This window comes from Schistocerca nitens, chromosome 2 (assembly GCF_023898315.1).
Source record: "Schistocerca nitens isolate TAMUIC-IGC-003100 chromosome 2, iqSchNite1.1, whole genome shotgun sequence".
NCBI lineage: Eukaryota > Metazoa > Arthropoda > Insecta > Orthoptera > Acrididae > Schistocerca > Schistocerca nitens.
In genome coordinates this window covers 598,806,472-598,823,530 of record NC_064615.1, presented here as the reverse complement: position 1 = coordinate 598,823,530, position 17,059 = coordinate 598,806,472, and the positions used below count along the sequence as shown (strand labels likewise).

The 17,059-nt window shown below is 39.0% G+C and overlaps 1 protein-coding gene across 2 annotated transcripts; it reads left to right on the top strand.

Annotated features, from left to right (window-relative positions):
• Positions 1 to 533: 533 nt before the first annotated feature.
• On the top strand, positions 534 to 14,332 carry LOC126236676 (peptidyl-tRNA hydrolase ICT1, mitochondrial). 2 transcript variants are annotated; one of them, XM_049946161.1, is made up of 5 exons: positions 534 to 853; positions 956 to 995; positions 8,027 to 8,169; positions 13,135 to 13,304; positions 14,065 to 14,332. In XM_049946161.1, exons 1-5 carry the CDS (start codon positions 701 to 703, stop codon positions 14,153 to 14,155), a joined length of 597 nt encoding a protein of 198 aa, XP_049802118.1. In that variant the 5' UTR covers positions 534 to 700; the 3' UTR covers positions 14,156 to 14,332. The 2 variants fall into 2 exon arrangements, with proteins under 2 accessions (XP_049802118.1, XP_049802119.1); XM_049946162.1 differs by lacking the exons at positions 534 to 853; positions 956 to 995 and adding an exon at positions 2,816 to 2,936.
• Positions 14,333 to 17,059: the final 2,727 nt, after the last annotated feature.

Below are 17,059 nucleotides of genomic sequence, written 5' to 3'. Positions count from 1 at the left end.
CTCAAATGGAGAAGCATCGTTGTCACTCAAAATCCTAACAACATGTCGTCGTGGCTGTTTATTTGGTGGCATCAAATGTGTAGGAAAGTCAAAAACTGATGGCACTGCTTCGGGTTTGAGACGTTAAATCCACGTTCCAGGGCTCAGTACGTAATCATCTTGTCGGAAATGGTTTCCGCAAAGAAAACTGTAAGACATAGGATTAAAACCTTTCCGCTTCACGGAAGTAATCCAGTTCTTCAGCAGCTCTGGGTGCTTTAGAGGAAACCTGTTCAAAACCATCTAATTAGCAAACGCACAAAGTCTGTATTGTATCAGTAGTCCTATTATCTGTGAAATGGTAAGTCACCTTCCTTACTCCATCGCTTCGTCCAATTGAAAGCGGAACAAGAAATTACCATTTCCATAATCCTTAGTTCCTTATACACCGTACAGACTACAGACCGAGAGAAACTTCTTGCCAAATTCGAATATGGCGGGCAATACAGACGACAGTAATCAGCTGGTAGAGCCATCTATCGGTAGGTCTGGTAGTTGAGCATCCCTCATTTCGCTAGCTTTAGACGCCTGTTTACTGTTTAGGCATAGGCAGTCGCAGTGTGTGACTGTGTGTAATACAAATTGGAGTTGGTGTACATTGGTGTGGTGTTGTTATTGCTATGTTGACATGTGAAGTTGTTGGCTAAGTTTACTGTAAAGAATGTTGTCCACGTTTTGTGGCAGAAATGCCACACGCATACTGGCAAACGGTTTATTGTTTGGAAGTATTGCAGAATTGAGTACTTACCGGAGTAAAATTGCCCTCGATACTCTATACCCCACGAGCCGGTTAACAGTAACCACTCCAAAAAAGGTTTTTCCTGCTAACATGTTTTTTTTTTGTTGTAGTTATTAAATGGTGCACAAGTTATTTGTTTACGTATTGTGCGTCTTATGTGGTTTTTCCCGTTAACAGATACCAGAGGATAATGTCTTCTCCGGATACATACCAATAGGTAATGATTTCCCCCTTTTTTTGCTACTACAGAAAAGTTCCATTAATAATGATGAAATAAATACTTCTAGATGTAAAAGTTATGCATACACCATAAATTTATTGTATGAAGCTATAATAGATTTCACCATGGCAGTGGCGTGCAGTAGAAGGTGTTTCCTCTCCCCCCCCCCCCCCCCATACCTTTCTAGAATTCTCTGGCATATCATAATTTTTTATATCGTCAAAAATATTTAGCGTTACTGGGATGACGTATCTCAAACTGACCAGCCTATTTATATAAAAAATTGGCAGTATGAACTCTTGCTTCCCTCCCCCGCCCCCCCCCCCCCCCCGATAATTTTTTTCGAACGTGCATGATTCTCACGATGTCTCGACCCTCCTTTCCTCAACCCCCCCACCCTCCCATCTGCTGCTGTGTATCAGACCCCTTGAACTCTTGGTGTATGTTATACTTTTGCTAATCAACAGTCCGAAAGTTGCGTCTGTTATGTCTGAACGACCATAGATTCTGTTGATACATTTTTATATTATTTGGAATTGGATGCGGTGTAGATTGTAGTTCAAACCCCTATTCTCCTTCACTTTGGGGAAGCAGACGGAGGGAAGTTGTAGTAGATTGTATCATTGTGTGTCATACACAACACATTCGAAGACTCTGGTATGGTAATAAAGATTGCAAACAATGTGAATAATCTTTTGCCATTTTTGAATAACACAATATATTGAAGATAATTTGAAATGGCAAAATAATCTGAGTCTGTTGTTATAGTTTGAACTGTTGGAACTAAGAGCATATTTATCAGAAAGAGCAGTACCAGTTCATGGCAAAATATATCCATGTTGAGTACCATGGGCAGATGAAATCTTCAAGGTTGTATAAACAGGTTAAGGAAATCTTCCACCACAGTCAGCGAATGTCATAAAAGGCAGATCAAGGGAAAAACCAAAAAATATTGACACTAAAATGCCAATGAAAGATTGGCTCCAAAAGAGAAATAGGGCTAGAGCATAAAGGATTATCTGGCATGAGAAATAATTAAAATCATATACGGAAGCACATGATCACAGGGAACATGTTTGCTAAAAATCTGCTGTATTATGCTGATGCTCACTTCTAGTCAGTTACTGTGGAAGACAAACGACACCAGTGAAGACAAGCTTGAAGACTGGCACTTGAGCATGTGTAATAGTAGTAGTAGAAGCTACAGACTGGATTGCTTTCTTAATATTTCTTTAAGTTTTGTGTATTTGTGCCGATGACATTGTAATTCTGTCAGAGACAGCAAAGGACTTGGAAGAGCGAGGGAATTAGATTAGGAAATGAGACACTTAAATTAGTAAAGGAGTTTTGCTATTTGGGGAGCAAAATAACTGATGATGGTCGAAGTAGAGAGGATATAAAATGTAGACTGGCAATGGCAAGGAAAGCGTTTCTGAAGAAGAGAAATTTGTTAACATCGAGTATAGATTTAAGTGTCAGGAATTCGTTTCTGAAAGTATTTGTATGGAGTGTAGCCATGTATGGAAGTGAAACATGGACGATAAATATTTTGGACAAGAAGAGAATAGAGGCTTTCGAAATGTGGTGCTACAGAAGAATGCTGAAGATTAGATGGGTAGATCACATAACTAATGAGGAGGTATTGAATAGAATTGGGGAGAAGTGGAGTTTGTGGCACAACTTGACAAGAAGAAGGGACCGTTTGGTAGGACATGTTCTGAAGCAGCAAGGGATCACAAATTTAGCATTGGAGGGCGGCGTGGAGGGTAAAAATCGTAGAGGGAGACCAAGAGATGAATACATTAAGCAGATTCAGAAGGATGTAGGTTGCAGTAAGTACTGGGAGATGAAGAAGCTTGCACAGGATAGAGTGGCATTGAGAGCTGCATCAAACCAGTCTCAGGACTGAAGACAACAACAACAATCACATTTGTAACAGTAAGTACATTCTTGCCACATGTTAAAGCATTGTTGTCTCAATCATACAAAATTTTGAAGTGAGTGTCACCTCTGTGTATGTCTTACGCTTTGGTTTGTACACACAAATACAATTTTCATACATTGCCATTTGCAGTGAGTGAAGTAATGCGTGCTGTATCTGTGGACATAAGGCACATGTGCCCCGGGGTCTTGCCACATAGGGATCTCAGCTTTCATCATAGAACAAGTGGATTTGAACATGGAGTTCCTTATCTTGTGCTGTTGAGCCCCGCCAGTTCTTTTCTTACTAAGCTTTAAATATGATTCAATGGCCATCGTGGTTGTGGAATGTTGTCTGTTGCAGGGAAAGGGGATCAAGGCATAATTGCTTGGATTGCAACAGTCATGTAAGCCTCTACAAGAAAAGGTTAAGCTCAAGGTTTGCTATGGGATGATGGCTGTTGAGACAAGCCACTCTTTAGCAGAGAACCACTTGGGTATCTGCCACACACTTGTTCTCTAACACTATCGAAGCATAGGGGGTTTGCCCAGGGGTCTCTTATTTCCCTAACTGTTTGCAAAACACCAATGGATCCACTCCTAGCCATTTGGATGGTCTTTTAAGCAGTAACCACATCTAAATAAAAAAAAGATATTTTGGGCAGCAAATCCACCATATGTCTTCAAAAACTAGTGTCAATATTATAAGAAAAGAACAGATCCAGTCATAACTAATGTGTTTATTGTAATTAAAAGAGAGGAAAAAAAAATTGAGAAACGGTCATTTTCCTGCATCAGTAAAGTACTAGAATGATTTGGAGGTTCACTAAAATCCAGTAAGAGGCTGTGAAGTAGCATATTACACAAGCAAATTGTGACACACCTATAGGAAAGTACTGAACAGCTACAGAACAGCACCTGCTCTAAATTATAGTAAAGGGGTAGCCAGACCGAGAGACATAATGCATTTTGACACCAAATGAACTACAGCAGAAATGGGAAAACAAAGTTGTGACTGAAGGCAGAAATTTTACAGTAAGAGTAAACAATTAGTTTGAACTGATTGCAGTCTTACATTTCAGTGTCTCTAAAGATAGTGCTTATGAAACTAACTCAGTGTGGGCAACATGCTGCAAATGTGGTTCAGCTGCCCACAAAGGAAATGCTACAGAAACACTTGTGTGTGTGTGTGTGTGTGTGTGTGTGTGTGTGTGTGTGTGAATTGCTGTCAGTAACTTCTAACATGGGAAAGGGAATGTCCACTCTTCAAAGAGGATAAAATAATACAGGAAATGAAGTTCACTCAGTGTATTATGAACTCAGACATGATTGAGACAATTGTAACTATCCAACTGCCTCAATTTATGGAACCATTTGTCTCATCAATGACGCAGCATATACCAAAGACTCATGTTGACATCCAGACAATATCTTACACCTGTAAATATATCAAAAAACCTGTGCCGTTGACTAGACAAAGTGCTGTGTGGCTAGTACAGAAACAGTGGTGACAGAAGAATGCGATAGAGATTTCACAAAATAAATACTTCAAATGGGACTTTTTATCAACACATCTCTCATAATGTGCATAAGTAAAATGGTTAATTTCTTTGAACAGAGGGTGTCTTATCTGAGCTTCTTGAAATACTGTGTAATTTTATATGCAAGTTAAATAATTATTTTCCACTTTGATTCAAAAGCCAAACCAGCAATCAGGAACCATATCTTCATGAATTATGCAGCACTAAAACTAATTATTCTGCTGCACCTATTGTGGCCAATTGTTGCTTCATCTTTTTCAAAAATTGGGTTAAATTTGCAAAAAGGTCCAGACTAGAATGAAACCAAGAGAAACAGAACATTAATGTAACTAAAAGGGGCGTTTGAAAAGTCCGTGCAAAGTCCGAGAGATGGCACCACTGGTGCGTATCGAGGTCATGTTTAGTTAGTAGCATCTTTAGAAATAATGCACACCAAGTTTCAGCCATATTGGTCTATTTCTTTGTGTTTGGCATTCGTGTGAATCAAGGACGTGGAGCGATTGTCAACAAATGGGTGAAAAAGAATTTCGTGTGGTGATTAAACATTACTTTATGAAAGGCAAAAATGCCTCAGGAGACTAAAGAAAAGCTTGATAAACATTACAGTGACTCTGCACCTTCGATTAGAACAGTTTATAAGTGGTTTCAAAATTTTCGGAGTGGCCATATGGGCACAAGTGATGCTGACCGCTTTGGACGGCTTGTGGACGTTACAACTCCAGAAATCATTGATAAAATCCATGATATGGTGATGGATGACAGAAGAGTTAAGGTGTGTGAGATTGCTAGTGCTGTGGGCATCTCGAATGAACGGGTACCTAATATTTCACATAAACATTTGGACATGAGAAAGCTATCTGCAAGATGGGTTCCATGATTGCTCACGCTTGACCAAAAACGGAATTGTGTGAAGTGTTGCAAGGATGATTTGCAACAGCTCAGGAAGAATCTGCAGGACTTTAAGTGTAGTTTTGTCACTGTAGATGAAACATGGATACATTACTATACTCCTGAGATGAAACAACAATCTAAACAATGGGTTACCAAGAAAGAATCTCCACCAAAAAATGTGAAGACCATTCCTTCGGCCAGAAAGGTTATGGCGACTGTCTTTTGGGATTCGCAAGGGATAATCCTCATTGACTAGCTGGAAAAGAGTAAAATTATTACAGGTGAATATTATTCATCGTTATGGGACTGTTTGAAAATCGAGCTGCAAGAAAAACGCTGGCAATTGGACTGCAAAAAAGTCGTTTTCCATCACAACAATGCATCAGCACACACCTCAGCAGTTGTGCTCGCAAAATTAATGGAAATAGGATTCCAACTCGTTTCACATCCCCCTTATTCTCCAGACTTGGCTCCCTCGGACTACTATTTGTTCTCCAATCTGAAGAAATGGCTGGCGGGACAAAGATTTTATTCAAATGAGGAGTCGATTTCAGCAACTAATAGCCATTTTGCAGACTTGGACAATTCCTATTATTCGGATGGGATCAACAAATTAGAACAGCGTCACACAAAGTGTATAAGTCTAAAAGGAGACTATGTCGAAATATAAAAAAGGTTTACCCCAAACACGTAAGTAGTTTTTATTTTTGCACAAACTTTTCAAATGCCTCTCTCATATGAAGATTATAAAAGCCAGTGGTTTTGAATCTGCTTATGTCATGGACACTGAAAGTTTTATGTTTTAATAATTCACAGTGTTAACAGCATCATAGCAATGTACACCATTTCAGAGAGTGACGATGATGATGCCCCCCCCCCCCCCCCAAACACACACACAGAGAGAGAGAGAGAGACGGAGTTGTTTCCTAATTTTGGAGGCTGACTGTATCATTCCTTCGTTCAGTGCTCCTTGTAGAAAAATTTGTAGAAACGTGATCAATTCTCATTGGCACATCATGTGGGATTCGACAGAATGAATAGTATCATCCGAGTCACATAGTACAGCATTTCTATTGCGCTGTTGTGCATGTGCATAATAAGTATGCACGCACGTTGAGGAAGGACGGGCATGTGCGATTATGGCCTTATGGAGTTCACAGCTTAGAGCATTAGCCATCAAGGAATATTCAAAAAATAAGTCTCCATTTCAGCGACTCTTTTGTCGCCGTTTTAAGTTGAAATGATGTGATTAAATCTCAGATCATCAGCTGATTGTTTGGTGGGTGCCACAGTGGAAGACAACTACGTCTTGTGCAAAGAGGCAATGAAGGACACAACAGACTCTGGAGCGAGTGGAGGAGGCGTGTCTGAAGACCTCATTTTTCTGCTGCCAGACATGCCTTGGCTCTAACAATGTCAGATTGTTCCTTAATGACCTACAATTCCACACACACAAGTTGCAAGTCATACGGAAACCAAATGTTTAAGATAAAGTTGCCCGACGAACCTACAACTTGCACTTCCGAGAAATTTTATCAGCTGAACTGCATATGTGAGACTACATACTGATGTTGGATGAGGCCAGTTTTCATCTAGATGTTGTTGTAAGTACGTAGAGTTATGGTTACTGGGCACCAGGTAAACAACATAATGCCGGCCGCTGGTAGCCGAGCGGTTCTGGCGCTACAGTCTGGAACCGCGCGACCGCTACGGTCGCAGGTTCGAATCCTGCCTCGGGCATGGATGTGTGTGTTGTCCTTAGGTTAGTTAGGTTTAAGTAGTTCTAAGTTCTAGGGGACTTATGACCTCAGCAGTTGAGTCCCATAGTGCTCAGAGCCAAACAACATAATGCTCATCAGCTGCATGAGAAACCCCATCACTGTGACTGTGAAGTGTTGTGTGGTTTTGTTTGGCATCATTGATCCATATTTTTTGAAGATCTCCATGGTCATGCAGTAACAGTTAATAGTAATTGTTGTATCCAAATGTTTAATGATGTTCTCCTTTCAAGATTGTACATTGATGTACAGCTCCAACAGGAGGGACAACAGCTCATGCAACCTTATAGTCCATGAATGTCTTGCAGCATCACTTTCCTGGTTGGTTGGTGTCTAGATTTGAAGACATTGAGCGCAATCACCAAGTGATGAGGCTGGCAACACTGTACAAGAACCAACAACTCTGATACCTCTTCATTCACAGGGCTGTTAGGTTGAATTATGTCCTTAGTGCAGTACCAGATTAATTTGACTGCCCCTGATTTCTTCTTGTGGGTATACTTGAAGAGTCAAGTGTATGCTACACATTCTCACACAGTAGCAGAAGTCAAGAAAAGGATACTTACAGCAGTTGAGGAGATCCCATTGAACATGCTGAATCAGGTGATGGAAGTGTTTGTTTGCTGCATAGAGGAAGGCACAGAACATGATGGCATCATATTGATATATTCAAAATAAAGTACAGGCCATATATAATATGTAAAGGCGTACATTTTTCTTTGTTTTCAGTGTGTTCCAATAAATGTGTCAGTTTGTTTTGACATTATGTCCTTTTTATATGTCCTGCTATTCTGCCAGACCCTGTATTTGATTTTATATTTTCATAATGCTATACTTTTCTTCAGTTTTTACCTCTAAAAGTAAACTTATCCTTATATATACTTTTCCTTTCAATCAGAGAAATTGGATATAACTTACAGCCGAAGCTCTGGACCTGGGGGACAGAACGTGAACATGGTGAATACCAAAGTAGATCTCAGATTTCATATTGAGACTGCTGACTGGATTAATGATGACATTAAAACCAGACTGTTTAAAGAGGTAAATGAAACTGAAGTATTTAATTTTCATTGACACTTCATTTGCAGGAATATCATTCCTGTACAGTAGAGTCAGTCAGTTGTGGTGTATAACCTGATTAATTAAAGGTGTCATCATATTTTAAATGAAAGTGGAGTAATTAAGTGAAATATAAATCACACATTTTAGTCATTAGTGTGCTTTTATTAAATATAATATCAGTTATTTCTGCTAATTAGAATTCTCATTATTTTTTTTTGTAATACTATCTTCTCCTGTGTTGTTTGCATTACAATGACTGCAGCTCCACTGTGGCTATCGACTTAATCATCAAACTTGTTTTTGATGTCACACGGCTACTCAGGTACTTAGATGTGTCCATGGATTTGAGTTTTTTAATGCCAATAGTGTCCTGATATTCAGAAGCAATATCATTATTTCAGTTTGTAACATTTTGGTTTTGTGTCTAACCCTAGTGCATGATTTGAGGAATCTGGTGTCCCCTTCCAGTATCTGCATCTATGATCACATCATAACAACACAACAGTAAATTTATTTCTTAAAGTTGGGTTTTCATACAACTTTGACCCCTGTACAAATTTAAGTTTTCCCCTCAGATTAAGTAAACACCATCAGCATGTTTTACATCATTTATGAGGTATGTTAAAAAAGTAATGAGACTGGCAGCTCTGTACAAGGACCAACAACTCTGATGCCTTTTCATTCACATGGCTGTTAGGTTGGATTATGTCCTTAGTGCAGTACCAGATTAAACTTGCTGCAGTTGCTACACAAGTGTTGAGAACATCAGCGGTCCGAACTGGCAAAAGTCTGAGCAATGCTGTTACATCAGATTTTATGGAAAGTGTGTTGTAATAGGTACTATGACTTAGGAAGAGTCATAAAGGGCTTTTGGAGAATGTTCTGTATTCAAAGACCAAGTGTTCAGATAGCATGAATCCTTTTTCGCAGGCTGTGATGAAGAGGGAGATGAATTACATGTGGGAAGACCTTCAACCTCAAGGATGGATGACAATGTGGAAAGTGTGAAGCGTTTTCTGAGGTCAGATCATCAGTTGACGGTGATAATGATCAGCAGTAACTTAAACTGGAATGTGTTTAGGATTCTGTAGTAGCCACCAGAAAGATCGCGGGAGGCGCACATTGGCACGGCGCGTCACGGGCGGTAGTTGCCGCAAGTAGAGTCCCGTCCACCAGAGGGCACGCGAGAATTTGGACGCGACCTCTGCCGGCGTAACAACAAGAACAACAACAACAACTCCAGCAGCACGGGCCGTGCCCAGTCAGTCAACATCGGGCATGCCTAGGACACAGTCCCGGTCTACGCTAAGTGAAGTGCGATGTAAACGTGAACAGTGTTACTACACAATTGGCGATCCCATCCTCGTCGCCAATTGTGTAGTAACACTGTTCATGTTTACGTCGCACTTCACTTAGCGTAGACCGGGACTGTGTCCTAGGCATGCCCGATGTTGACTGACTGGGCACGGCCCGTGCTGCTGGAGTTGTTGTTGTTGTTCTTGTTGTTACGCCGGCAGAGGTCGCGTCCAAATTCTCGCGTGCCCTCTGGTGGACGGGACTCTACTTGCGGCAACTACCGCCCGTGACGTGCCGTGCCAATGTGCGCCTCCCGCGATCTTTCTGGTGCCTACTACAGATTCCATCAACTTTCAGTACAAGTTTTGGGCACACAAAAAGTGTGTATAAAGATAGTTGCAACAAATTAACAGAAAAATAATTGAAAGAATGTGTGTCTTGAGCTTCTGGAACTACTACAGAGTGATTTGGAGTTCTTCAGTCATTTTACCACAAGTGAAGTATCTTAGATTTCTTAATACTATCCTGAGATAGAATGCCCATCTTGGGAATAACACATTGTGAATATTCCCCATACAGAAAAAACAACTATAAGTAAATTCAAATCAAATGGGTGTTAAATTTTTTAATTTTATTTTATTTATTTTTTGTCAGTTGGGAGCTCATCTACAAACATTTTGTGCCTCTGGGACAAACCATCAATCAGACTTTTTACCAGGAAGTAGGAACAGGATGAATTGTCTGCACCCAAAATTGCACACCCTTGGATGCCTTGTCATATGGCAGTCCTCAACAAAAAATTCTTGGCAATAAATAGCATTCCTGTGATACCACAGCCCACGTAATCCTCATATCACAGTACATGTGACCTTTTCCCCCAGCTCAAAAACTGCTTGAAACAGTGTCATTCTGGTATTTTGGATACCATCTGGTAGAGCATAACTGGCTAATTTGAAAGCCAGTTCTGCAGAAGCCTTCCAGAACTACAAAAAAGTGGAAACATAACCTCTGTCACTGTGTATCTGCCTGAGGGAGCTGTTTTGTAAGGGACGGCTTTGATGTGTGAAAAAAAAAAAAATTAATTATGCACCTCTCAAATGCCAACAGCAAAATAAGAGGGCATAAAGGTCTCAGGAAAAGAACATAACACATCTTTTCATGAAAGTCTCGTATCATTGATACAAATGTTTGAATGACTACCAATCTTAAGTGATACTTTCCAAATTTCATCATATAGCACGCTATCAAAAGCCTTTTCAGAATCAGTAAAGCAAATATATAGGTCATGCTGTTGTTGAATACTTTTTTCATGAATTTTCTGCAATGAGAACTTTGTTTTAGCAGTACCACAGTCTATTTCTGCGAGTGGTCTTTCAGATGAATGTCTGTAATGGTTTTGTACCCTTCTTTAAACAGGATATTTCTAGGTGTTGTTATTTATATCTTTATTTTATTATTATTTATTCTTTCACCCAGACAACTATTGATGGAACATATGCAATAGCATGTCAAATAATATCAAGTTGTTGATAGAATAAGAAAAAGCATATTTCTGACTGCCGAGAAATATTCATAGAGAAGCTATGTTGGAGATCCCACATTTATAGTACTGTTTTGTGAGCCATGGTGCTATGTGGGAGTGGTAAAGAACTGTACTAGCATGTCAACCTGTTAATCAGTTAATATTTAAACAGGGTACGATAGGATTAAATCTGTGCTTTGCAGTTGAGTATGCACTGATATGAAACTTCCTGGCAGAGTAAAACTGTGTGCCAGATCAAGAATCAACCTCGGGACCTTTGCCTTTCAAGGGCAAGTGCTCCACTGACTGAGCTACTAAAACATAACTGATAACCTGTCCTCACAGCTTTACTTCCGCCAATACCTCGTCTTCTACCTTCTAATCTTCACAAGTTCTCCAACAAAACTTGCAAGATTGTGAGGACGGATCATGAGGCACGCTTGGGTAGCTCAGTTGGTAGAGCACTTGCCCAGGAAAGGCAATTGAGTTCGAATCTCAATCCAGCACACAGTCTTAATCAGCCAGAAAGTTTTGTATCAGTGCTAAGCCATGTCTCTACAATATCATTTCTTTCAGGAGAGCTAGTCTTGCAAGTTTTGCAGCAGAATTTCTGTGATGTTTGGAAGATACAAGGCGAGGTACTGGCAGAAGTAAAGCTGTGAGGATGGGTCGTGAGTTGTGTTTTCGTAACTCAGTCGATAGAGCACTTTCATGTGAAAGGCAAAGGTCCCAAGTTTGAGTCTCGGCCTGGCACACAGTTTTCATCTGCCAGAAAGTTTCAGGGTATGACAGGTTTACTACCAGATTTCAAAATGAAGTTGCGCATCTGTGTCAAGAACAGACATACAGTTTAAAATTTCAGTGTGAAAAGTTGTGGTGTCTCATGGTGGACAGTCAGTTGGGATTTATTGTGAATGTTTATGGGGCACTTCATGATAATCATCCATTATCCAAGTCATGAAACAGACACTGATTCAACTTGGAGGAATAGGAGGTGGAATATTAATGGAGTGCAGATGATGTTGTAATTGGTTAAGTAGCACTCCAACAAAAACTTCCTTGTACATATGTAGCAGTGATATTCCTTTATAAGAATTATAGTTCAAACCATTGCCTTTCTTTTTGTTAATGCTTGACATGTGCTGCTATAAAGTTCACCCTTGCCATAATTATGGCTTTGTACAGGTATTCCATATTCTCCATTCTCATTTAAGCCTGCAGTTGTTCTGGAATGCAGAAAATAATTTTATGATGGAGTGTCTTCAATGGTGGTCTCCTCACTCACACACACAGCACAAATATTTTGAACTGCCTCTACTGTCAATATCCTTGTGTTAAACACAATGTAAAACTTATGTCACCAATGTTAAGACTTTTTTCCACCTGTCATTCCATTTTTAACACTTAATACATAACCACAAGAAAATACTGGAACCTAAAATTAAAAAATGATGCTTCAGAAATGTACTCTTAGCAACATTCATTTCAGCATGCCAAATGCTTATGCACTAACCTAATATTTTCAGGTAAATTTGAATTTTGATGGCTGCTTAATTATATACTTCAGTATTCCTCATGTTGTATGCTGCACGAATAGTCGTCACACCACTATTGTTACTGCACAGTGTCCCCTAGATTTATCTAATATATTTTGTGCAAGAGCTCGCATTATGATAAATAATTCCCAGGGTAGCCCATCTCCTATTTAGGCACCCAAGGATAGCTAACTGGGTACCGAAAGGTGCAGTACAGCGGTGGACTCATGGTTGTAGTCAATAACATATGGACTATAAAAGAAAAGTTTCTCCATTTGTCCATGTTTCTACAATTTCTGTTGAGTATATTCATTTTTATTGATAAAGTGCTGTTCTTTATGATACGCTACAGAGTTTTGCGTGACACTAAATAAGGAAGTAAATAACACAGCGTTAACATGAGCAGTCAGATTTTTCACGGCATTTTATTATGGAAGGATTTAAAATCGCAGTCTGCATGTCCAAACTGAGATTGATAGTAAAGTATCAGTTGCTGAAAATCGTATTTTAAGGAGGCAGATGCAGAAGAGCGTGGGAAATGTTGAGTATGTATTTAAAATCATGACATCATTAAATATTTATTTGTTTCAGCATAGAACAAAAATCAACAAAGAAGGCTACTTAGTAATTCGGTCAGACAAGACTCGGTCACAACAGTTAAATTTGGCTGATGCTATGGAAAGATTGCGATCCATGATTAGAGAATTAATTGAACCAAAGGAAGAAATTTCTGAAGAAACTTTGGAGAAACACAGGCGAAGGTAATTTTTTGGCAATATTGAATTAAAACTTTTTGTTTTCCCTTTTTTGACCACATGCATGTGGTTGATTATTGACAGCTAATAGGTAGCTGGAGTCGGCCCAAATAAATATTGCTCATCACTTCTTTCACCCAACGAAAAGTGTTGGCGGAAAGCATTGGTTTGTTTCCCATTACAAACAAAATTATTTTTAAAGGGGAATTTTACATTCCTATTCAATAGACAGTCCCAAATTAGCCTAGTGTGATATTTGTTTTATTGATATTTATTAACAGGACACTAAAACACACAGAATAATCAGTACTCCAGCAGTGACTGAGCAGTGCTGCTGCGTGATGGTAGCAATCCGCACAGGCCAGGGGCGTTGCTCAGCCGTTGGTGGAGTATTGGTTGTTTTTAAAAATTTTAGTGTCTCTATTAATACATATTGACAAAATGAATATTGAAATAAACTAATATTGGGCTGCTTCACCAAATGAACACGTAAAATTCTGCTTTAAAAATAATTTTGTATGTGACAGGAAACATGCTTTCCATCAAAATCAGTCATCACATAAAATATGTGACTGACTCCAGCTACACATCGCAAAAATGAAAATGCGCCTGTTGACTCTTATGAGGGACTTCCTGTGTGTGTCTTAAAAGGAAAAACAAAAAAAATATTTTTTTAAGTGAGGCAGTACTACTAATTTTCAGTAATGTGTTTTCCCCACTAACCTGTAGTTTTTTTTTAATTGTAGTATCAATTTTATAATTTCAGGAAAGAAAAAGCCGTGCGTGAGAGACTGTTCGAAAAACGACACAGATCACAAGTGAAGCTCGATCGGCAAGCACCTGCTGTTGATTTCTAGGAGATTTTAGACTTGGCCATCTCTTTCTGTATTCAGAAATTCTCTGGAATCAGCTGGTGTCTAGCCATATTCACCCAAGTTGAGTGAAAAAAACTTGGACTTTGTAGTATGCTATGAGAGGCATTTGTACATGTAACAAAACACAATTTGTGAAATAAACTCCTAAGGAAACACTTACTAGCTGGATATACACATGGAGTACTTGTAAATATAATTCAAACAGTATTATGTGTACATAATCAGAGATTGTTAAGGAGGCATTACCAAACATCATGTAGGGAAATAATCGACATAAATTTTGAATTGCACTCAGAGCTGTTCCAAAGATCATTTTTGCAGGTGGAGGAATGTGTTTTACTGCCACATATGGGAACATGCATGATGTGGTAGGTAGGCTGCCAAGTGCTGCATCGGGAGAGCTGTTCTACGGCATGGCAGAAGGAGAGGGAGAAGCAGAGAAAAAGAAAGGATTATGCAGATCATCTGGGGGAACAGGAGGCCTTTGTGAGGCTGGTGTGGGAGCAGGGAAGGTGATAGACACAGTGACTATTGAAGATTGAGACTAGAACTTGGGATCGGCAACTTTGTGCCCACATGAATGGCAAAGAGACTGCTTGACCAAGCAGTTGTGAAGAATACAGTGTACATGACTTTGGTGAGCCCATGCCCTCTGGATCCCACCATCAACACCAACTTTTCTTAATTGTGCACGTGGAAACTCCCTCTGCAACAGGTCTTTAGTTCCCATGACATTCCAGACCTTGTTTGTCTCTGTCCTCCACTTGCCTGCTCCCACTCCAGCCTCAGACGTGCATTTTATCCTCCCAGCTCACCTGCATAGTTCTTTCCCATTCTCTGCTTCTCCTCCTCCTCTCCCACCTCACCCCACCGCAACACAGCATCTCATGATGATGTACATAGGAGTCCACTATCTGCTTGTCAAATGTTTTTGTGAGTTACTCCATCTGATGAATGACTTTGTCTAGTAGCTAAATCTCTGATAGTTCATTTTTAAATGTGCCTGTCTGTTATTCATTGTCATCTCTGTGTGGTGAGTAGCACTCTATTCTTTTAATTCATGTTGTTATTCATATTAGCTTTTAATACTGCTTGTGCAACTAAAGGCACATTAAAAAAAAAAGATATATGTGCTACCAGTTTGTAATAAATATTCAACAGTGGAATAGGAGTAATTGCCTAAAAGAAAGGCATATAGGCTAAATTTGCATTAATTGTGCAGAGGAGCAGTTACGTCAACAGTGACTAACGAATAAATATTCATCATATTATCTTGCTTCAGAACTGACCACAGATGTTCCGGAATGTTAAAACTGAATGACTGTGCCCTCCAAGGGAAATAAAATTCATCTACATGTCTTCAAACCACATTGTGAACTGGAGAAGTTTTGGTTTGGAAGACTTAGCAAACATGTGGACCTTAGGATGCAGTTAAGTGCCATTTGCAATTCATTTAGTTCATTTGTATTGGACTTCATAATACAAGAAAATTCCCAAAGAAACAAAATTGTGTGAAGATATTGAAATAAAAGTAATGTAAATATAAATTTATAAAAACTTAGATGACACTGCTCAGGTGGGAAAGACATCAGTGTTACCATCAATATTATTTTGTAACCTAGCTGCGTGATGTAGTTCCTTGGGATAGGTACTTTCAATTTTGTTGCAAGTCAGTTACAGCATCATACTGGACAAATGAATCTAATTACATTATCTTCAAAGCAATGCACTATTTCTTGTTATTTGACAGATATAGCAGAAAGTTACTTACAGGCTTATCATACAATTTTAAGAGTTACAATGAAAATGAAAATATAGGTTCATGAAAATAGGAACGAAAGTATACGTTTCTTAAACTTCATTATTTAAGTATGCACCTACAGATCTGTGTTTACACTGTGGTGTAACCGGGATTCTTCAGAATAATTTGTTCCACTCTTATCCTCTTACACTGACGAAAGATGTTCGTGAGAAATGAAAATATGTTTTAGGTAGCTATTAAGTGTAGAACGTCATATTGTGCACGCTCTCAGAGGGCATACACAAGAATATAAGTGATAAAAAACAACTGAAAAATAATTAAAAGGATTTTCATTTGTTTAGTTGCTAATTTCAAGGCAAGACACTTCTGTGTTGTAATTGTTAGTGATGAGCTACAATTTCTGTTCACTCATCATTGTAATTGAAGTTGTATACAAAAAACATTGGGTGTAAAATACAGAGGAGTTGTTTTTAAGCTGTTTATGTCATTTAGTAGCTTGGATAGATGGAGCTCTCTTCCATCACCCACACATTGCTACAAGGTGAAGATGTCCAATGGAACGGTCACATGACACTGCATAGCAGAACGACAAAAGTAATTAACTCCGAGAAAACTGAAACCGCAAAGTATTTACGAGGTAAAGTTGACACACACATGCATTAGGGTGACAGACCATACATGAAGTTACAAATTCAACTAGTAACACGCAAATGGATACATTTATTAGGGAATCAAGCAGTAGACAGTTGATTCATCTGACAATCAGTACTGGTAATAACATTTAAGGGGCAAACATAGTTGGCAAAAATCTCAAAAAAGTTCTTGGCCAATTTAATCAGTTTTTTACATGTTACTCTAACAAACATTTGAATGTACACAGGCATATTTCTTAAAAACAACAATGTAAGGTGTTCTGTTAAAACTAAACTGTGAGAAAGAAATGCTGTGCTGGGCTGTACCGTGAAAATGTGTGGCTTCGTTTGCTTTCTCGCAATGGTTTTAACTATGATGGTAGGGCATATACACCATTAGACAAACTATTTCTCACACATGTATTGTAATATGCTGTTGCTTTCTTCCTTGGAGTTTGTTTTAATAGAAAACCTACATGTTAGGAAAGCTGT

Coding starts and splice junctions, on each gene's coding strand:
- LOC126236676 (XM_049946161.1), top strand. CDS start 701: ATGTTGTCCACGTTTTGTGGCAGAAATGCCACACGCATACTGGCAAAC. Junction 854..955: donor CAGTAACCACTCCAAAAAAG/GTTTTTCCTGCT, acceptor TCCCGTTAACAG/ATACCAGAGGATAATGTCTT. Junction 996..8,026: donor CTCCGGATACATACCAATAG/GTAATGATTTCC, acceptor CCTTTCAATCAG/AGAAATTGGATATAACTTAC.